The sequence below is a fragment of the Homalodisca vitripennis genome, chromosome 1 (genome assembly GCF_021130785.1).
Source record: "Homalodisca vitripennis isolate AUS2020 chromosome 1, UT_GWSS_2.1, whole genome shotgun sequence".
Lineage (NCBI taxonomy): Eukaryota > Metazoa > Arthropoda > Insecta > Hemiptera > Cicadellidae > Homalodisca > Homalodisca vitripennis.
Genome location: NC_060207.1, coordinates 227,882,048 through 227,905,997, shown reverse-complemented (window position 1 = coordinate 227,905,997; position 23,950 = coordinate 227,882,048). Strand labels below are relative to the sequence as shown.

Genomic DNA, 23,950 nt, shown 5'->3' with positions numbered 1-23,950 from the left:
AAATCATGAATAATTTGTAATTTTTTTGAAAACTAAAGGCTGTATATTAACGTATCTTACACTCGTATATCGTTTCATTGTTAGTGAGGGCAGTTAAGAATGTGAAAATCTGTATCTGAATTAGAAGAGTTATTTAATACAAATTAGTTCAGTAGCTTGAAAATATTCAAAAATATACGTTTTTATCCGCATTATACAAACTAGTTGTTCTAATGTTTTCACTAAAGCGATCACGAATTCGTGTTTCTGTGGGAGGTTTGGCACATACTTTTTGAAACAATTACCCCCAAAAAGTCAGATAATTCTGAAGAAAACATTGTAAATTAAAGTATTTGTCCAGATTCTTGAGATAGACCAGAGTGGTCAATATATTATCTTAATGCCTGAAAACGAACTGTGCAGGACGAGTAGAGATTATACAATTTACTACGGTAAGTATTTTATTGATGTGACTATATAAAACAATCGGTTGCAATTAAAGTAATCAATATATTTTCAGTACTGTTTGGCAATGGACTACTTTCCAATACAGCTGAGATCTACGAAAGATAACTTTCCCTATGTAAACATTTCTCTTTTCTTGTATAAACATTTGAACCTCCCGGGTTGGCCAACAGAAGCACTGTACATTTTTTAATTTTTAAGCAAATCGATGTGATTCCGTTATTTTTTGACAGTCCTATTGTTTTAACAGCTAATTTTATCACCAAAATAGATTATAGTGTTACGTTTCCTTATAAAAAGTAAAGTAAAGATGTCATATTTTACCATGCGAATTTAGGGTTAAGAAGCCCTCTCTAACTAACCTGGGGACCAAGGGCTTAAAGGTGACTTCCGAACCACCACCAATGGCCGGGCAGACGGGCTGCTTGCAAGGACAGGATCGCTCAGCGGTCACTTATCCAAGCAGCAGCCACGCTCGACGTTGCTTGATCCGGTTATCTTGCGATAACCATTGTACTCGCTACACTACGCCATTGGCAAGAATAATTACCATACGTAAATGACACACTACTGTGTGTCATTTACGTATACTTTTTTTTTTGTTTTTAAAATACTTTTTAAAAGATTTTATGTCCTTTTTTGTATTGTAATGACAAGTATCGTTCAATACTCGTCTCGAAAGTTGTATTGCGAGGTTCGATAGCATTTTCTACGCTCAGCTTCGTCTTGCGCGTAAATACAACCTCGCCCTGCAATAGATCACTTTCGAGTCTTTGTGAAATGGCCCATTTCACAAAGTCTATTTTACCAAACCTCCTGACACTGCAATGATTGAGATTTTTTATTTCCTAAAATATCCTGTTTAACACTTTCACTGCCGCCTCCTAATTTTGACAACTTTCTTACACTGCCGCCCATTTTTAACGATTTTTAAATATATATATAATTTTTTAACTAATTATAAGAAAACCATAGGACTTACATTTTTTTAAAGCTAAGTTTCTTCCTCTTTCTACACAGATGCTCATGCATAAATATTTTCAAACAGAAAGTCTTGGTTGAAAACTTAAAAACATAACGTTTTTTTGTAAAAAATAAAAAGTTGACCAAAAAACATCACCATGTACTAGTCTGTAGCATAATATATTTTTTATTATTTTTTTCTGTATTTAGAATTGTCATTACTAACACTATAGCTACACATGTTTACAATTAAAATTTACTTATGCTGAAATATTTTTTTTAGTGTGGAAAGTCTTGAATAATAAAAAATAAAAAATAAATAAAATAAAATAAAACAATAAACTGTAAAATTCTGTAATAAACCAATTATTTACAAAACACAAGAATAAATGTTTTTATTACTAATTTGCTTATATTTGTTATTTGAGTAAAAATACAATGTCAACAAACTTACTTGCATCTCCAAGAAGTCCATCAGTAGTAAAATCGGGATCATTATCTGTGTCATCTTGGAATAAATCATCACTTTCACTGTCACTTGAACATCTGAGTAACTCTTCTAGAACTTGATTGTCTTCAATACTGTTACGATTCATTGTATTTACTCACAAAACAATCATAAACAAACGTAATAGCAAGCAAAACAATAACGACGCAGACGACGAACTACGGTAGCAGAACGACAACAAATAGCCGACGCCCGACGCGAAGCGGTAAACAAACCACTTTTTTTCCGATGTTACAGATGACTGCCAACAACATTTCATAGATTATAATACATAGAGTAAGAAACAAAAACATCGAATTAGCGAATGACTATCAATGCCGAATTTCATAGTCGTTTAAATGAGTTTTTATTACTGTAAAAGTCGGCGCCGTCAAATGACGTTGTCGGCAGTCTATAGAACTCCTTGCGCGACGTCAAATTACGTTGTCGGCAGTGAAAGTGTTAAGCCGTATAAACTCTTTTACGGGTTTTAGCCTTGAATAATGAAACAGATTTAGTATTGAAAACAACTTTGACTGGTTAGCAAAAGATTATACTCATAAACCTGCCGAGGATGAATATATATACAGCCACATTAAATATTGCTTAAATTATTGCGTCCGCATTTAAATTTAAGTGCTTCGGTTTTAACCTCCCAAACATTTCAATAAAAATGTTCATTGGATTTATATGAATGTAATATACCCTTGAATAAGAACGCAGCCAATAAATTTAAATCTTTTTCCTTATGACGTTAACCGTTTTTAGTAAACACATTAAATAAAATAGCGCCAAAAGTTGAATCAAAAGTCTTAAAATATGGTTGTATTTCGTCTCGATAACAATAATTGTGTATTTTAATAATTTTATTTAAAGAGGGGAAATGTTTTGAGAAAAATAATAATAGAACGGTCATAAATTGTAGAAGTTTGATTCGAGTTTTAAGGCTGCTTGTTATTTAAACAAAAATTTTAAATTCTAAAATTTAAACTGCCGTAATTTTGCATAATATGAGATTAAATTTGACAGAATAGTCTGTGGGATAAAATAATCTTACAACTTGTAACACAAGTTTTGAATAAATGAACGGGATTTATTTAGTTGTAAATATTCTTCCCTTTCGGTGTCCTTCATACCTTATTATTGAAATTACCGAAAATAAATCTTCAGAATAATTAAAACCTCCAAATTTGTGTATATAATTATAACTATTACAGTGTTAATAAGGCAAGGTGATTTTTGTTTAGTTTACGCTCTGTATTTTATGTGTTATGGAGAAGTCTAATAAACATATTTTGTTCCAGCAGGAGAGATGAAGCCAAAGGAGCCATGAGAAGGGGAAAATGTCAAAGGTTACAAGGCGTGTGGATGATGATGTCGTCGGTTTGGTTCGTGGCGCTCCTGGGCGGAGTGAGCGGACAACTGAGCATGTTCGACGGTCTACTCAGGATGTACCGGCGCCAGGGTCTTCCCTTCCGGGAGAACAGGTTTCTGGGCAACCAACCCATCCTGAGCGAGTACGACTTCATCGTGGTGGGCGCTGGAGCAGCTGGATGTGTGGTGACCAACCGCCTCACGGAAGTGCCGGACTGGAAGGTGTTGCTGCTGGAGGCCGGGGTGGACGATAGCATGTTCACTGACGTCCCTATCTTCAACACGTACTTGTGGTGGACGGAGCACAACTGGCTGTACCAGACGGAGCAGCAGAAGGAGGCCTGTCTCGGTCTCAAGGACAAGACCTGCCCGTGGCCCGCCGGCAAGGGGATGGGGGGAGGCACCATCATCAACGCTCTGATATACACTAGAGGCAACACCGGTGACTATGACAGATGGGCCTCGTTGGGAAATCCTGGCTGGAGCTACGCCGATGTGCTTCCGTACTTCTTAAAATCAGAAAAGGTCGCCATACCTAGGTTGCAGAACTCTCCATACCACGGGCACTCTGGGTATTTAAACGTGGACTACTCCCCGTACAAAACTCCTCTTCGGGATGCATTCATGGAAGCAGGGCGAGAACTAGGTTATGATTTTATAGACTACCACGACCCCGCTACTCCGATTGGGTTTTCCCCCATTCAAGCCACGATGTACAAAGGTCGAAGAAATGGAGCGTCCAGGACATTTTTGCATCCGATCAAGAACAGAAAGAACTTCCATGTGGCTACCCAAGCGCACGTGACGAGAATCCTGATCGATCCCAACACGAAGAGGGCGTACGGTGTGGAATTCATCAAGAACGGAAGGAAAAGAGTGGTTTTGGCTAGGAAAGAAGTGATTCTATCAGCTGGTGCTTTCAATTCCCCGCAATTGATGATGCTCTCAGGCATTGGACCCAGAGATCACCTGACCCAGATGGGGATTCCAGTGATGGCCGATCTTCCAGTGGGTAACAATCTGCAAGAACACATCAGCATGGCCGGTCTGACCTTCCTCGTCAACGAGGGAGTAGGACTGATAGTTAGCAGGCTTCTAGGAAACGCCACAACCTTTGCTTTGGAGTATTTGAGCAGAGGGAGAGGACCCTTCACAATGCTGGGTTGCGAAGCATTAGGCTACATAAAGACCAAGTACGCTAACAGCTCTAACTTTCCCGACATAGAGTACATATTCGTACCAGCTTCTCTAGCTCTCGACAGCGGTTCGTCACTCAGGAAGACAATGGAAATCACGGACGATCTTTACAATGCGGTCTGGAAAGATGTGGGTGGGAAAGACGCGTGGACTGTTTGGCCCATGCTGCTATACCCGAAGAGCACAGGATTCGTGCGACTAGCAAGTACAAATCCCCTGAAACCACCGAAGATCATCGCGAACTTCCTCACAGAGAAGATCGACGTAGATGTGATGGCTGAAGCTCTCCAAACGGTTGTTGAGCTGAGTAAGACGAGAGCCTTCCAGAAGTTTGGCTCTAAGCTGCACGATGTCCCGATTCCCGGTTGCGCTCAGTTTCCCTTCGGCTCTCTGGACTACTGGGGATGTTCCGCCCGCTACATCACCACCCAGCTGCACCATCAGTGCTGCACGAACAAAATGGGGCCCTCCACCGACCCCGGGGCGGTGGTCGATCCCTCCCTCAGGGTGTACGGGGTCTCTGGTCTGAGAGTCATCGATACCTCCGTAATGCCGGTCATTACTGGAGGACATACCATGGCCACGGCCTACATGATCGCGGAAAAAGGCTCGGACTTGATCAAAGAAATGTGGTTGTCCCAAAGATTCTTCAAATAACCCGATTCTTTTGAAATGACAGTAAATAGCAACGCTGATAAGTAGAGATAATTTAGTATTAAGTTATTTAAAGTGATATATACTCTAGTATTTTCGAGCTGTGTTACTTTTAATTTGAAAAACAGTATTTAAATAGTAGCAAGAATGTGGTTCATAGTGATGGAAAGGTTGTCCATGAGTCAAGTCCAAGGTTTGTAGTACTAGTTTAAATGGTTTGATTATATTCTTAGCGCTTTACCAAATAACACAACTGTTAATATTTATAATTATTAGGAAGTGCTTAGATTCATAAATTGAAACCAAACACATTAGTGTGCCAAATCTAAAAGTATTCTCTCCATCACCATAATTTTTTCAATTTTGTATTTTAATTATACAATTTCTTAAGGAAATATCCATCCCCTTTTCAGCCTTATTCTGCTCGTCCTCATGGGCCACTGGCCTATGCGAGTATCTTATCAGAAAGAATAAGAGGGAGAGCCGATAATGTATAAGATCGACAGTACTGATAATAGTGTAATGGTCACAGACAGGATTCGAACCTGCGCTATCTCTAACTCAGACAGCCCTAAACCGGTCTGTTATCGCTTTGATAATTTTGTTGCGAAATACTAATGTCGGAAGTTTTAAAATAACTTTAGATATTTAGCCTTTTATAGTGATAATAATAATCATTATTACTACACGTAATAAAGAATTTGAAAATTGATATTGGCAGCACAGAAAAATATAAGTATACACATTATTCAACTTAATGTATTACTAACCTAAAATATTCCAATAAGTGGAAAAAATTGTTTTTTAGAATCAGTCAAGAGATTTCGAGACAGTTTAAATATTATTAGTTTATTTCTTTTGGGATTTACATATACTCAGTGTAAAGAAAAACTGTAAACAAATAGTTTACAAAAAAGTTTGAGAAAAGTAAAGGCATTCCAGATTATCTTTGATTTTTTTCTGAAGTTTGAACGGACGTCATACTTAAATGAGTGTGCACCAAAGATCTTGGATATGATAAAATTGTAACAAAGTCTCAATTTACAGCATTGTTTTTACCGGTTCTAGGTGATCGAAATATACTTATGGGCTGTACATGTAATTATTATGTACACATTATGGGTTACGACACATTATATTAATTATATAATGTGTCGTAACCGATTCGAAATACAAAATAATTGTATATTAAAAACATTCTAGGGCATTTCATATGCATTCCGGAAATATTGTATTTTTATAGGTCCATAAATAACACAGTTCTGATTATTTCTAACTGTGTAATCCCCTGTTATTCTTGTTGAGCTGAGTAAGACGAGAGCCTTCCAGAAGTTTGGCAAATAATCGATCTTCAGTACTGATTATTGTACTGAAGATCGATTAATGACCGCCATAATGAAAGAAAATGACGTACCAAGCTGGTCAATGATCATTTTGTGTACAAAATATACCTAACTAAATTATGTTAGTAGTAACTAAAATTAGACTATGTTCTCTATTAGAACATATATCAATTCCTCTAATCAGTAAGATAAAAGTTGGTGAATTCTAAACATAAGTTTAAGTTAGGTTTTATCAATAGTTCTAAAATTATGTTGATTTTGCCGCTTCGAAAATTAAAAACTCTTGTGAACTTGTAAAATAAAAAGATATTGTAAACCAAGATTTTTAGTTAAAAAACCAGTGGAAACGAAAGCTTTCATTTGCATTTAATGACCAAATTTCTAGGAAACCATTATTGTGTTATTCTATAGTAAAATCGCAAATTTTTCGAACCCCCATATTTTGTACGAGAATCATGAAATATTAAGCCAAATCATGATTTCTTGGAGTTAAAATGCGTAATACATTATTCATTTGAAAGCTTGTAGTTTGCTATTCACCTATGAGAGTAAATTAGTAATTCCATAGAATTACTATAACTTTGGTGACTGGAGAGCGATTTTTTCGTATTTTTGGTTTTAGAGGTGTTTCAGTCGATAGCCATCACTATTCAATATTTTGAAGCGGTAAATTTACAAATAAACAAACGCCATGGATATTACATGGATATTAGTGCTAAACCCCTAGAAAGGGCAAAAATACCAGTGATGGAGGAGAGGTCTTTAAAACACTTGTTATATAATTTTATGTACTTGTACGTATAAAGTGTAATATTGTCACATTTTAAGCAAAAAAAGACGATTTTAGCTGTTATGTTGGTTTGATGACTTGTGATGATGCTCAATTACTGATGACGCTTTACTTACTAGTTAACTTTCATAGAGTATTACTTGTTATTGTGCATTACTGTTTTACTTGATAGTTAATAAATTATGCAATGTACAAATATTGAGTGTCCAGATTGAATTTGAATCTATAGTGACTGCTTGTATTTTGTATTTCACATTGTTTCAGCAGTTCTTGTACTAATTGTTGTATATAACAGAAGTTTCTTTGAACGGCAGTGCACAAATTCTAAAAAACTACTTGTTTACATAATAATATATAATGTAGTATATAAGGAGTGTTTCAACAAAATGTATACACTTTTTGAAACATCATAGAAGTTGGCTGAAAACCTATATGAGGAAATGATTAAAAGAATAATTTTCAAATAAATACAGCATTTTTGAATTTAATCCGTGGTTGAAGAGGTTGAACTTAAATGCTTTTAATCTAAATAACGGTCTTAAAATATATATTTTCTGTGGAATTTTATGTTTGAGTATACGTTGTAAGATTGAGTTTGAACACAATCAATGTTGATAGGGTTTTAGTGCACAGAAAAGGTAACAAATATGTACACAAGGTGGAGTGGATCAAGAAAATTCTGCAGATAAAACTTTTACAAAATTTTAATTTAGACATCGGCCAAGAAATTTATTTGTATTTAATTTATAATTTTAAAAGGTAATAAATAAGATAAAGAAATCAGATATTTTATTAAATAAAAACAATACAGACAAGCCCTTTGTTAATTGGCTCCGAGATAAAGTGTAACAACTGCAGTGTTTTAAGCAATTAACTACAGTAAAATTATTTTACGATTTATTTAAAGCATATAACATTTAAAATCAATTTCAAAATTAATATGCACATGTATGTACCGAGGTAACGGTAACCCAATCACAGTTGAACAGTGGTCCGTAAATTTACCACGTCTAACAGTATGTTGTGCTTTATCTTGAGGACATCCACTCTGAAATTTGACCGTACTATGCAAATAAAGCAGTAAAAGTGATTTACAATGCTTGTTTTTAAACATTAGTTTAAAAGTTGTAAACTTTGAAACAACACTGGTGGCATATATCTGTATAAACATGTTTCCTACTACACTAAATACAGTAATTCAAAATGTGTATACATATTTTTTACTATGTGTATTGTATAGTGATAAATGATAATTTTGTTATTGTGTAAAAGTATCCAGTAATGTTTCAAGTATATTAAATTATTTTTGTAAGTTTTCTTTAAGCTTATTTTTTTTCGTCTAGTATTATTTTATCAAAGTTGTAATTATATCTCCTAAACAAATTTGTATGTTTTACACAATTTTTTGGTAAACATATTTAAACATTATAGCGGTAAAGAAAATACAAAACTGTTGAAAAGTTTTAAATTTATTTTACGAGGCCTTTCGACATTGTCAATTCTGAATGAACATGGTTTTTTATTTTTACTTCCGTCAATATTATTTACGGAACATTTCAGTTCGGTCAAATATTTGTATCGTGTTAATTTCACAGATTTTTTAATTTTGTTTGTTAAAATACTCAATGACAAACAACATTTTAAAAATCAATAAAAAGAAGGCCAGAATATGTGTTCAGTAATGTTGCAAATCTGATGTACAAATATTTTAAAATATGACCGAACTTATATCGAATGTAATACTTCCATGTCCTAATACAAGAAGGTATGTATAGGTGTACAAAGGTAATTCAGTACGAAAATAATACAGAATTAAAGATTATTTTATTATCTGCATTTAAAATGGTCATCAAGTAACTTAACTCTCAAGCAATTTGGAAAGCATAATTAATTGGATTTCGGACAATCCTTAATACGTTTCAAGAAATATACCCTCTTTTCTACAGGTGAAGAAAACGTAATGCATAAACACGTACTTAAAATATGCCAATATAAAGTACTTCATGTGACAACTCTATGCACAACGATAGTCATGCAGTGGGTTGAAGCAAGAACTGTTTTACTTTCAGGATTTTAAAGTGAAGACAGATAATTCAGCATCTCTCCTTATTTTATTATTTCTCGCACTAGGACATGGCATATTTAAATACCAGTGAGTTGGGGTACTAAGTGTATTTATAGACAAATTAGTGTACACAATATAAATAAATTAATATAAAAGTTCACTCTATCGGTTCAATAGTGTTTGGTTGAAAGAAGAAAACACAACCTTCCACAAACTTCCACATTTATAAAATACGTAGTAGAAGATTATGATGAAATTTGACGTTACATATATGACAGATGTTTCCTGTATTTATGAAACTTCAATTTATGTTTTTGTGTATTATTTATATACCAGATAGTTATTTCCCTATGTAACCTGCTATACAAGTTCTAGAATTGTAATTAGTCAAAATGTGTATTACCAACACCAATTTTGGATATTTATGAATGGGTTTGTATCAAAAAGTAATAAAAATTATAACCCCTTTTGGTTTTAAATATACTTGCTGAGTTTCACGTTTTACTAAGTGCATGATTTGTCAAAGTTTATTTAATTTGATTAGTTTTTAAATTTTTAACCAACTTGTGAAATTTATATATATATAAACACATGGCCTTGATAATTCCCGAACGATTACAGGTAAAGCAATAAAAATTGGCACATGATTACTACACCAACGAATCTACTTTTAGAAGTAACTACCATTTTTTGTTATGTCAGAGGGATGATCCGCAGGGAGTCAGAAGGAAATCTTAAATGAGACCATATGTCTAGTAGTATATAAAATAAAAGTTTTTATTTAGAAAATACAATGGCGAAAATCCGACCTGACAAGGTTCACTCTTTAAACAATTACGCTGGTTTAAAGTTTTAAACATTTACAATGTTGTTGATGATTTAATATTCACGTCTTGTCTTGTATATATATTATGACCAATTTCAAAATCTTGATTATTCTTGATATTTGTTTATAAAAAAAATTTGCTGAAATATATTAATATTTCCTTTGGAAACACTCTAAATGTCAGACTGTACAGTAACATGGTCACATTAATAATAACTTTTTACAATAACACAGACAACTAGTTTCAAGGCGAGTCGAACATTTACCGAAGAATGTTGGTGAAAAAGTGACAAGTTCTGCTGCAGACGCCAAACATGGCAAGACCCCGCTTATGAGCTGTCTAATATGGATTCAGGTCTTCTGAACACGATCGGGGAAAGGGGGGCAAAGCGTCAGGGTGAACACGTGAAAGTTCAAAAGGCTAGTCAAGAAAGAAATCAATGTATTCAATCAATAATTCACTACTTGTTGTAACTCACTAATAAATCCCTTGTCGGCTATAGTACAGGAAGGTTCCTAGACTGGACGGTACAGATTGATGCAAGCCTAAGGCAACATACGAGTTGTCGGCATAATTAGTTGCCACCTTGAAGGTGCTAAGGCCGCTTCAGTAATTACTAAGGAATTTAGCAAGATAAGAGTGTTTACTGTACCAATCTTTCCTGACCTCTCATGCAGTTCTTACAAATATTGCTAAACATGCTATGGACGATAGTTTATAATAATAGATGATTGAGCTCAGGGCATATAACAGTATCAAAAAGTTCTTGGACTATACCAACACCAAAACAACTCGTGATGTTGAAGTCATTAATAAAGAACTTCTTATTTGTAACTAACTAATTCTTAACTGGTTCTTAGGTCTTACTGGCCATAAAACAAAATATGACACTGTGACAATTGTATTTGATTCTACTCTTTCCAAACAGTTTCCCACAAATATTAGAAAGGCTTCTATGGACACTTTGGCGAATAAATCGTAGTTTGTTGGGACCCAATTCTTTTTTTTTTTAAATTAAGGAATTAAAATATAATTCTGTATCCTGTTGATTTTATTTATATCCATCGTGATGGACAACAGAATTGTATCTTGCCTAAGAGTACTATGTGCTGCAGCTACACTACGGTCTAAACTACACTACACTACTGGTTTCACAGATGTGTTTGTTTCCTAACATTTTATTATTTATTAAGTTTAATGTGTTATAACATAGAAATCTTTGATGATAATAAAATAATTTCACAAGATTTAATTATATATAGTCTAAAAATAATTAAAATTTGTTTAGACTACTCACAACATTGTAAGATTAAAAACAAAACTCTATGATTTCTAATGATTCTACGTTTAACTGCAAACATATAAGCACTGCACAGTACAATGTGTATTTATTACTTGCAACATAATAAATCGGTATATTTAAAACAATGTATAATAGGAACTCATGTATGTATGGAACGTTGTAAAACTCATTAGAAAATTCTAAAGTGTTCGAGATCAGAACAGTTTGTGAGAAATATGTAGCTAAAATATAATTTGCGTGCGAATAATTTTAAACAAAAAATAATATTTTTCCAAATAGCCTACACGGGTTTACCAGAAAATTAATTTTCATATAATCGAATTTGTAACCTGTGGTATCAAAAGGAGAAACCAAACAAATACAAAATGAGATGATAATGCGTTGAGTAGGCCTATATGGTTGTGTCGAAATCATCGATTTGGAGTAAAGCTGGAAACCCGTATTCATGTGGGTTAAGGTTCACAGCTGCACAAGTGACTGTAACTGAGTGATACAAGGACAGACGTAAAAAGTCTGTGAAAAACTTGGTTTCGAGTGGTTTAGAAAATCCTGAGAAGCATTCGGTACGTAGTAAACCTGTTTGTGCGTGTCGATAAAGTTACAAGGCCTTATAAATTAGTAAATGATCTGAAAGCTAGATTCCACACATACACTATATCTGGTACTATACCGTACACTAGAGTACCTCATTAGTTTAATCGGATTTGGAGTATAGGGTGTGCCAATACTGGATATCTCAGTTTGGAATCTCAACATTTTCAGATGTAAACTTTTGTCACGCGGTACGCGTTTTTAAACAAAGCCCTAGTAAAACAATGTGAAAGGATTTGTTACATATAGTGTACTGTGTCTAAATGTCTGGCCATAATAGAAAAATAACTTTTGATATGAATAAACTGTATTTTCTACACCTTTGAAAACACAATAGTAAAACCGGTTAAATTTAAATATGGAATTAATTTTCTTAAAACTACTTAATACATGAAGATATTTACCCAAACTGTGGACTTCTCCCCATAAATTACAATTTGGAAAAGATGCGATATATGTAACCGAGGATATAAATGAAAGGGTGTTGAGTTTTACCTCTTGGAACCATCGGTTTATGCGTTAATGTGTTTTTGAAGGTGAAGCAACCAATTTCCGGGTGGAATTGTTAAAATTAAAAAAACCCCAAATTAATATTTTGAGGACAGAAAAATAAATATTTTTTATTACTCGACGAGGACTACTAGGGATATAAAGCAGATATTTAGGACATCTTATAATCAGGGCCGAAAAATTGTTGAAGGGTTTTTATGTGAATATTTTATTGTATGTACATGAAAGATGACTGGAGGGAATAATATATATATATTTCTCACAACCCGTTATTCCTTAAATTATATTTAATTTAAAATTCATAAATTAATAAAAATGTTACTTCCTTGAGGCCTATGTTGTAATTTCTTCATATTCAGCCGTCTTTGTCTGAACCAGATTAAAAAATTACCTAAATTCACTACTTTGCAATGTCTAACTATTCATGATTAGTTGAAATGAGTATTTTATAACACTTTGTAAGGATATAGTTTTTAAATTTAAAAATAACTTTCGAAACGTAACATTGATTGGACCATAAGTCAACTTATGTACTATTAAACTTGATTGGCCCAAAGAATCATTTCTGATGAAATGGTTACAGCTTTTGTCATTCTCTATAGTTATAGATTTTATAAGATAAAACACTACGTTTCGAATTGGAATTTAGAATCCTCTTCAGGTGTCAAAAGCCCTGATAAATGTACAAAAACTAATCACTATATGCTGATGGACTTGCCTAAAATCAAATTTGAAAACAGACAAAGCTGTATGTACAATACTCAGGCATATACCTGAAAGTTTTCTTCAATTTTGTTTTTTTCTCTACAAGTTGCTCCTTTTGTAAATGGAGTCATGTACTAAAAGTAAGTAAAAGATATTTTTAAGATAAGACTGTTCGTGAAGAATGGTTTACATTTATCCTGAAATCATAGCCACAAGAGGAAGAGTCCATTTTTATCTGTAATAGCATAATGTCGTATTGAGTTTAAATTTTTTCTAAATAAATATACAATTATTTTTGTAGGAATTGTCGAGGGTGTTATTTTGTTATTGACGTATGATGTTTCAAAATAATTTAAACATAGAACAATTATTCTAAAAAATAATTTATAAATAAGTGTCAATCCGAATTGCAGCAAAATTAAAAGTAACTTTAACCTCATCAGTCAACCTGAAGATGAAGAAAGCTGGATGAAAACTAAAATTTTGATTAAGAAATAAGCAGTAAAATAGCCATTCCAAATCAATGTGAGTTAAATTTAAAAATAAGAAACCCAGAGAAAGTTTTTGATGCACCGTTTGGCTATCACCCCTTTTTGCCTATATTTGTTTGAAATCTAGTTTTGACTTTTGGATCATCCCATAAAGTTGGGATCAGAATATCGAGTTGTATAAACTACTCTTCTATATCAAATCTTTGTTATACAGTATTTTCGATCATTGTTTTCATCTTGGGGCTCTGGCCCTGCCCTTCATTTTAAACGTGTTTATTGCCATGCCGTGTTTTTGAATGCATGTAACATATAATCCACATTTAAAATAGCATCCATCCAGTAATATGGCATGCAGATCAGTTACTTAATTCTTTTTCGAGCCACCTTAGCAGACACCCTAGCACAGATAATAAAGACAGACGGATTATACAATAGATAACGGAGGAATTCATCCTTCGTATTCGCTGGAAATTGCAATTTCCATTTACCTCAAAACCGCGAAACAAATAACATGCACCAGAAAGGAAACACACGTCTATATAACCAATACGCCATTATGCGCGATACCAATATGGTATGAGCGAAACACAAACTACACTGAGGCGAAATCGGACAATAAATCGCGCTGATTTTATTGGCACACCAACACGAGTTGAATGATGAACACTATCGAGCGAGAGAAAGCAGTGAGAGAGCCTCTCGGGAGTCGAGTTTTGTCGCGGTTTGACATACAGATACACATTATGTCGGGGGTCTCCGGGGGGCTCTATTTATGCGGAGAGCGCGTACGTTAATACTGTTAATGAAAGGCACTCGGAGGTCGAGCCTCTGGAGAAATCCTGAAAGGATCCACCAGAACCCGCGGGGCTCGAGTTGAACAGACAACTGAATTATTACAGGATCACGCATTCAATACTTGCTCACAATAAACGTCCGCGTCTAACCGCGATTTACAACAAAGCGGAGCGCTCGCCTCACCGTGTTCACAGGTCCGTAAACTGTTTACTGCGATTTATTATTAATATGGCAACGTTTGGACTGCGTCTCACTTCGGTATCTGAGAGTCCAATGTCGACAATTATAGGAATTAAAGCACTAAATATGAAGTAAGTGGAATAATACAGATAGAAATTGTAAAACATCCGATTATTATTTTATTACTTGCCTAGGATGACACATATGTCATAGGTATAGTCATCATTCTTGGTTCAATGTTCCTCATACACCTACTTCATAACTTTTAGTCATCTCAAATCCGATGTGGTTCCACACATATCATCGGTATCGTCATCGGTTCAATGCTCCTCATTGTTTTGCTATCAATGCTCCTCATACACCCAATAACGAAATCGTTGTGACTCCACACCATCGGTATCGTCATCATTCTTGGTTCAATGCTCCTCATACACCTATTTCATAAAATTTAGTCATCTCAAATCAATGTGGCTCCACATATATCATCGGTATCGTCATCATTCTTGGTTCAATGCTCCTCATACACCCATTTTATAACTTCTAGTCATCCAAAATCGTTGTGGCTCCACACGTGTCATCGGTATCGTTATCATTCTTGGTTCAATGCTCCTCATACACCTACTTTCATAACTTTTAATAATCACAAATCGTTGTGGCTCCACACAATATATTATCACTATTGTCATAATTCTAGTCCAGTAATTATCCAAATAATACTATAAATGCGGAAGTGTGTTTCTTTCTTTGCTATGGTTTCACGCACACACTGTTCAACGGATTGTAATACAATTTTACAAGGAAATATTAGGGTCCCTGCTTAAAATATAGGCCTATTCTTATTGCGAAATGTATATACACTTTTTGACAGATTATCTTGATCGTGACAAAAAAGAAAACTCAACAGTTTCGTCTGAAATAAAATTCACTCGATCCAGAAGTGCTCGTAGTGCAAAGCCTATGAGGTTGCGTGCGAAACCTCGGGTAAGTGCTGTGGTTCTTCCGTTACGGAACTTAACACTCTTTTATAAAATATAAAAATGTTTAGACTCTCGCAGATCTCAGTAGTATTGAAAAATAGACCATTATCATACAGAGTAACAAAAATAAATTTGTGAAAAAACTGAGTAAAATCATATGACAGTGCCTAAATATCCGTACAATATCTCGAGATAATCCCCCGTAGATTTTTAACTACGCACGAAACTTCATTTCTACATAGACAAGGTTAAGTTTTATGTTGGTGCATGTTGATCCATGAGATTTGGCTGAGCGTCATTGAAGCCTATACCTATTTGGCTAGTAGAATTTTCTTTGACCTGCTGGATGATGTAAAACAACTTTTCTGCATCATTTTCTGATAACTTATTTGTTATAAACGGATATAAAAATTTGAATAAATGCGTGTGAGTAAAACTTAGTGAGATAAACTAGTGATTCATTGATCTGTACAAAATTGTGTAAATATATAATTTAAGATTGCGGAATTCTGTGTGTATTTTTGGTACTTCACTAAGATGTGTATAAAAATAATTGATATAGGTTTTTATATGGCTATTTCAAATTACTTATTTCAGTAAATAAATCCAACCATAACGTGTTCCAACTAAGGTTTCACATAAAATACAGCAAAAACAATTAAATAGCACTAATTTTTTTTAAATGATTAAATGACGTAAGAAATTAGAACTAATCTATCTGTAACAAATAAAAGAATGCAAGGCTTAATTAACGGTGGAAACACAACAAATATTTGAATTGGCTCGATTTTCCGATCCCAGCCTGTAACCAACCGATGAAGGGTGTTTCTTGAAGTGTTCACCAGAGTTGTACAGGTTAATCAGGTGGTGAGAGGAGGGTTGGTGCAGGGGGGTGACGGGGGCAGGTCGTTAGTGGTGGCACGCCAATTTGCGTCAATCGAATGACGGAGTCCCGGGAATTGATGGATTTTATTAGATTGATTAGCGCTTAGGGGCTCCAGTTTTAAGAAATATTATTGAATCAGTGATGGGACGTCAGTTCGCGCTCTCTCTCTCGTCATCCAATCAGCCTAATGTATATTCGATGAGTGAGCATAATACAATCCTTGCATCCCGGTCCATCTCTACTACTACTACCACCGTTGCCGATTTACCTCAATGTTCATCGCAGATTTCACTTTTAAGACTTAGGCATTTCCTTACGTTTTTAAAATAATGTCTTATTTTACCACGTGAAGTTTGGGCTGAGAAGTCCTCTCTAACACTTATCCTTGGGACCAACGGCTTAAAGGTGACTTCCGAACCACCACCACCACCAATGGCCGGGCAGGCGGGCTGCTTGCAAGGACAGGATCACTCGGCGGTTTTCCCATCCAAGCAGCAGCCACGCTCGACGTTGCTTGATCCGGTTATCTTGCGATAACCGTTGTACCCGCTACACTGCGCCATTGGCATAAAGAGATTGAAACTGTACTATTAAATAGGGATGTACTATTGAATGTATACTATTGAATACTGTACTATTCAAAGATAAAGTTTCGTTGGAGGTTCGCGGGACGAAAACTTGTAATCTAATAATGGTAGGTATTTTTTTATAACTTTACTGTGTGTTGCAATTTGGAAGATTAGAAGAAAATCGGTTTCTATGGTATTCACTAAATCAAAACAACAGAATGTTTAGTGTTTTAAATTTGATACTTCATTACACTAACTCTACTGAATACATCCATGTACGGGTTTCAGTTTTGCTGATGTAATGCTGTGGAATTTATCTCTAAAAAAGTGGAACCTGAATACTATTCTTAACCGACTTCAATAATGAAGAGTTTATAAAAATCAATCTGTTTCTATGTTCCTTTTTTATGTACGCCCATCGATTTATGCGTAACTACTGAACCGGTTTAGATGAAAAAAAATGTTTATTTAAAAAGAAAACTTTTGGAAGAGGGCTTTTAATACTGATCCCACTTTTATGGACTAGAGAAGTATCTGACTAGGAAAACACTTTGGAAACTTTCATTTGTTTGCACATCTTAAGAAACAATTGTTATTTTTAATAGTTAACCTAAGTCAAATCTGCATCATAATATTGTTACTGAAAGTATGAATCTTAAATTTCTGCATTTTCTATAAAACTCCTAGGAAACTTAAAAAGTAGTGTAGACCAACATAGACTTTCTAGAATTAGCCTGTAATGCGAAAGTGATTAAATGACAGTACGTTGTATTTTGGTACAGTTTTTATTTAATTATTTAAAAATAATAATTATAAATAAATGTACATATTTATAATTGATTCGAGTTTAGAGCCATAACCGAAGAAACTTTAATCATAAAAATATTTGTGAAATACGATATTTATTGATCAACGCGAATTTTCAAACGGGTTCAAGATATAGCTCAACACTTTTTTAATCAGAAAATCTAAAATTATTCAAGATCTTGGATGTAGGATGACCACAAGTTTTAAGAATGTATTCGATTATAATAGCACTCCTAACCTAAACACGTTGAATGACAAATGTTTGGGAGAAAGTAAAAGGAGGCGGGTAATTTGAATACGACGTTCACTACCTCAGGCAGGTCCTTTCAAATCGAGAGTTTTTCTATAAACAACTTGTACAAAACAATAGATGACTCAATCACATTTAAAAGCCATGCATGGGAGGTACATAATATATTCTGGAGATTCATGAGATAGGTTAAAAATATTAGATTTATGCCAAAACGTTACAAAACCATTTGATGTGGTAATAATAAAAATGTGAAGCCATTACACGTTTAAATGTAATACAATGATTTATTGATTGTTGTATAAAATACTAGCTGAACCAATACCCAAATCCTTTCTGGACTGATGAAAAAGATTTAGTTATAAGCAGCATCAGCTGAAAATATTAATAGATGTTTAGGTGGATAATATGGTCTTTCGATTATGTGTTATTTTAATTCATTAAACATATTTGTGATTTGATTCATAAGAAATAAGGGCTCTATGGAGTAGTAATAGCATGGTCATCCGGTAAGTAAGGGGCCTGCCTGGGTTCGAGACCGGGTGGAGTAAGTACGTATAGTGAATTAATCTTTACTGATATTAAATTAGTCTATTGCCATAAAAAATCTGAATTAATATAAATTTCAATTATTATTACTGCATAGCCATCCATTTCTGAGCTTTTTTAAAACAAATTAAAGTTTCTAGATCTTCGCTAAGCTGGTTTATAATCGATTTTAAGATGTGTACTTAGTAGATTTATAAGACAGCAAACTACTAAAACTAATTGAAATCGGCCAAATTACGAGACAGTTAAAAAAACACACAATCAATAATATATTATAAATAAATAAAATATTTTAGACCATTGTTAATATATTCTTAGTCGAAGTTCTTATCCTTTTTTATTGAAAAAATACATGATATAATAACATGGAGTGAAAATGGAAGCAACGTCCTTTGAATAATTTATTTCATAAAAAAATCAAGCATTGTAAGTGACGCCTGCCGAAGAGATCATGTGACCGAGACCTTGATGTTGTTCGGAAATCCACTTAGGAGAGGAGCATTGTAAGTGACGCATGCCGAAGAGATCAAGTGACCTGGACATTGATGTAGTTAGGTAATCCGTTCGGGAGAGGAGCATTGTAAGTGACGCATGCCGAAGAGATCAAGTGACCTGGACATTGATGTAGTTAGGTAATCCGTTCGGGAGAGGAGCATTGCAAGTGACGCCTGCTGAAGAGATGAAGTGACTTGGACATTGATGTAGTTAGGAAATCCACTTAGGAGAGAAGCATTGTAAGTGACGCCTGCCGAAGATATCAAGTAACCTGGACATTGATGTAGTTAGGTAATCCATTCGGGAGAGGAGCATTGCAAGTGACGCCTGCCGAAGATAACAAGTAAGCTGGACATTGATGTAGTTAGGTAATCCATTTGAGAGAGGAGCATTGTAAGTGACGCATGCCGAAGAGATAAAGTGACCTGGACATTGATGTAGTTAGGTAATCCATTCGGGAGAGGAGCATTGCAAGTGACGCCTGCCGAAGATATCAAGTAACCTGGACATTGATGTAGTTAGGTAATCCATTTGGGAGAGGAGCATTGTAAGTGACGCCTGCCGAAGAGATCAAGTGATCGAGACCTTGATGTAGTTCGGAAATCCACTTGGGCGAGGAGTATTGTAAGTGACGCCTGCCGAAGAGATCAAGTGGCCGTGACTTTGATGTCGTTAAGAAATCCACTTGGGTGGGAGAGGAGAATTGTGGTAGAGCAGGCCGTTCATCAATTTTGCAAGAAAATAATTTATCGGAAACTTGACTCCTGACGGAAGATTCGGAAGGAGAAGCTCGTCCTGAAGTTCAGCAAGTGGCACCTCCCAAAACGGAGTCCCTGACGCATCCTCACCAGTCTTAAGAACTTTCTCTGGATAGCTTCAAGCATATTAATCAGACCGAGCTGGTAGAGGGACCAAATAGGGCTAGCATACTCCAGGAGCTGACGTACCAAGGATGAAAGTGTTTTTAAAACAGCAGGATTCGCTATGCCTTGCGACGAACATCCTGTGTGACCGTCTACATAAATCATTATGCTCATTATGTTTATTAATTTTTTAAATTATCCTACTTTTCATAAATTGTCGAAATTATACAAAATATTCTTGGTAAGCCTGTATATGAAGTGGTTAAATGCAGTAATAAAACTATTAGTCTACCAAAGATATATTATTTATTTCTTTATTGTAACTAATTGACTGTATTTAACAGTAAATATTTATTTTCATTTGATATTTTTATTTCATATCACTAGTGAATTATTATAACACACACATTCCAATATTAATTTAATTTTGCGAAGACCTTTCAGAATCGAAGATTCCATCTTCAATGTAGAAATATTTCCATTTTTCTAAACAATAAGACAAAAATAACATATGGTAAAGGACTTGGAAAAAATGGTTAGCCAGTATAAATATTTAAATCTAAGTACATTTTAGTTTTCTTGTATTTTGTGATGAGAATAGAATTGAATTTAATAGGTTTTTCTTGATTTATGTTTATGTAAAATGTTTCCCAGACATTCAAGTGAGTTATGTTTGTAAATTCTTTTAATAATCATAAAATGATACTCATTTGTGAATTTCCCTGAAGATGGAATCCTCGATTCTGAAAGGCCTCGCAAAATTAAATTAATATTGGAATGTGTGTTATAATTCACTAGTCTTATTAAATGAAAATATTTCCAATGCTTCAAGAATTTTCATCCAACTAATTTACTATTAAATACCGAAAATGGTATTATTAGTGGCTAATGGAAAACTTATTTAGCTGTAAAATTGTAATAATCTTTGCCAAGATCAATGACAACGTGAAGAAGAAGAGGTGTGAATACCGTTTGTGAATGATCCTTCTAGAGAAAGTAGTTTGGCAAGAACTTTGACAAGGATTTATCTTCAGAGTGAGAATCGGGCAGCAAATGCGGATGTGTTTTGCTGCTGAAGATAGTGCAGGAAGTGAAAGTTGGTGTTTGGATAACATCTGGATTCTGGATCGGACATTTGTTTCCTAACATTCCGATGCGTCATGAATTGGTTAAAACTAACTTACATTACGCAAACTCTGTTGTAGAAACTAAATCTATAAGAATGGAAAACCTTCAGATCCATGAGTAACAGTTTAAAATACAGTGCCTTATATTTTACTGTAGATAACTAGTTGTTACACTAAATTTAAACATTGAATCGAGCACACAAACTCAAATAAATATAATTAAAAATTCAAGCAGTGTTTTTTAAGGATTACAAGCTTATGGATGTAAATATTCTCGCTCAAATGTACCCTTACTACATAGAAGTACTACTTGGGAACCTGTAATTAGATATCAGGATCTAAATCAAAGCAAAATTTGTTAATTTCTAGAAAGAAATGGTGGGTATGAAAAAAATTAATAATTATTCAAAATATTCAAGCGGTTTTTATGAAAGCAAAGTCAAGTTTCGATTCTTACAATACGACCTAAAAGATCATCATATTAATTAATTTAAATAATCAAGATTCTTCTAAATGATCTCCAAAAAATTTCTACTTACTAGTTCTACTTCTACTTTCTAGTATAAGAACTGTATCAATAAATTAATTTAGAAGTAAGGTTTAAAAATTTAATTTTTCTATTGCCCCAGTAATATAAAACTATTTATTTTAATTTTATTTATTTATTATAAGCTCCAAAAAGGTTTAAAAATTTTCAGAATAGCTAAAGATAAACAAATGAATTGTCATTGTATAAAAATAAACTAATGAACTAAACGAAACTAAATCAATCAAGAAATAGTTACATATTATCTATTTACATATTTAGTTACATATATTTATCTAGTTACATATCTAGTTACATAAATAGTTACATATCTAATGGTGAGCTTAGTCTAAAAACTAGACCTTGTTATATAACTGTCCCAAAAAAGTCAAAACTCAAAAAATTGATCTAGTTTTTAAATATAAGTATAACTATATTTTGTATAGTAATGATACTGTAGAAGAATGTTCTCATATGTAACTACATATACGTTTAACGTAATTTTATGATGTACAAGTTATGATCGGCCCAGCGATAACACAGTTTACGGAAGTAAGGATGGGGAGGTGTAAGGAGGGGAAGGGGTGTCAGCGCTATCAATAAGATCGTAGATGGATCGACGCCAAGTTCGCTGCTGTCACCCAAACTAAGTTAGGCTTCAGAGCTGTTAATTACGCACAATTAGTAGTTGAAGAGCTCAACGGTGGAGGGGAGGGGAGGTTCTCGCGCAAACATTGACGTACCGTAACGTATCTGTCGTTGGAGTCACCTCAAACTTGGTGGTTAGCCAGGGAACTTTCGAATTATGCCAGGGGTTGTCAACAACCTTACGGTCGGTGTAAAGAACCGTCGAAACGGACATGCGCTGGTAAGAAAGTAAGGAATTTCAGGTCATCAAGTTGGAAGTCTTTTTTGAAACGGACATGTTCTGGTAAGAAAGTAAGGAATTTCAGGTCATCAAGTTGGAAGTCTTTTTTGAAACGGACATGTTCTGGTAAGAAAGTAAGGAATTTCAGGTCATCAAGTTGGAAGTCTTTTTTGAAACGGACATGTTCTGGTAAGAAAGTAAGGAATTTCAGGTCATCAAGTTGGAAGTCTTTTTTGAAACGGACATGTTCTGGTAAGAAAGTAAGGAATTTCAGGTCATCAAGTTGGAAGTCTTTTTTGAAACGGACATGTTCTGGCAAGAAAGTAAGGAATTTCAGGTCATCAAGTTGGAAGTCTTTTTTTTAATTTCGCACAGTCATGTTCGGTACAATTTGAAGGCTGAAATGACTATTAATTAATGGAGAGGGAAATATTAAGTTTATGACGGTTGAATCAAATACAGTAGTAGCTAGCTATTAAAACTCTGGCGCTCATCTTATTTAGAAAAAATTATAATGGATTATATGGTATTTAGTCATGACTTCACGGGTGTGGTTTGCTCATTATGTCAGTGATATCAAGAACAAACTTGGTGGCATAGTATCCTAAGTATAATTTAAAAACGCATGGAAACATAAAAGAAAAAAAAACAGGAGTGCGAATATTAGTTAGGTATCGTCAATGTTTCATTCCCTGAATACCCCACATGCGATATAGATCTTTGCAGTTCTAGACGAACAAAAATCGATGTTATGTTGTTTTTTTGTTTTTTTTTACTTAAGGGATATCCTGGACAATTAAGGCAAATCAATAATAACTATAACTATTATCAAAACCCACTATACGCCTGTATAATACTCTTGTTTATAGGTGGTCGAATCAGTAATTTTAAATTTTTTATGTGGATTATTATGTAATATCAGTTAGAAAGTGCCCCGTACCCATTACATTAAGATTAGGTTGTTTTTAAATTAAAAAATAGTCTATTGGTGGTTCTTATGACAGCACTTGTTATGTAACGCGGATTTTGGAAATACCTTTGTTATATAACTGTCCCAAAAAAGTCAAAACTCAAAAAATTGATCTAGTTTTTAAATTTTTACGTTTTTTACAGACCTCCCGAAGAAACAAAAAGTGTTCTGGGATGTTTATGACATTTTAAATATTTTGCAATAAACAATGTTTTATATCTCGAATGGTTTTTTTTTAAATACCTTGTAAATCCAATAAAAATTGGTTTATCGGCAAGAACTGGGGGTCTCTCACTCTAGTCATTGGCCAGTTTAGTAATCCATAACGTTCCAATGTGGTGGCA

General features: G+C 34.3%; 1 protein-coding gene across 1 annotated transcript; it reads left to right on the top strand.

Moving 5' to 3' along the window:
• Positions 1 to 3,203: 3,203 nt before the first annotated feature.
• LOC124353125 (glucose dehydrogenase [FAD, quinone]-like) lies at positions 3,204 to 8,570 on the top strand. The gene has a single exon (XM_046802969.1). It carries the CDS (start codon positions 3,224 to 3,226, stop codon positions 5,120 to 5,122), a length of 1,899 nt encoding a protein of 632 aa, XP_046658925.1. The 5' UTR covers positions 3,204 to 3,223; the 3' UTR covers positions 5,123 to 8,570.
• Positions 8,571 to 23,950: the final 15,380 nt, after the last annotated feature.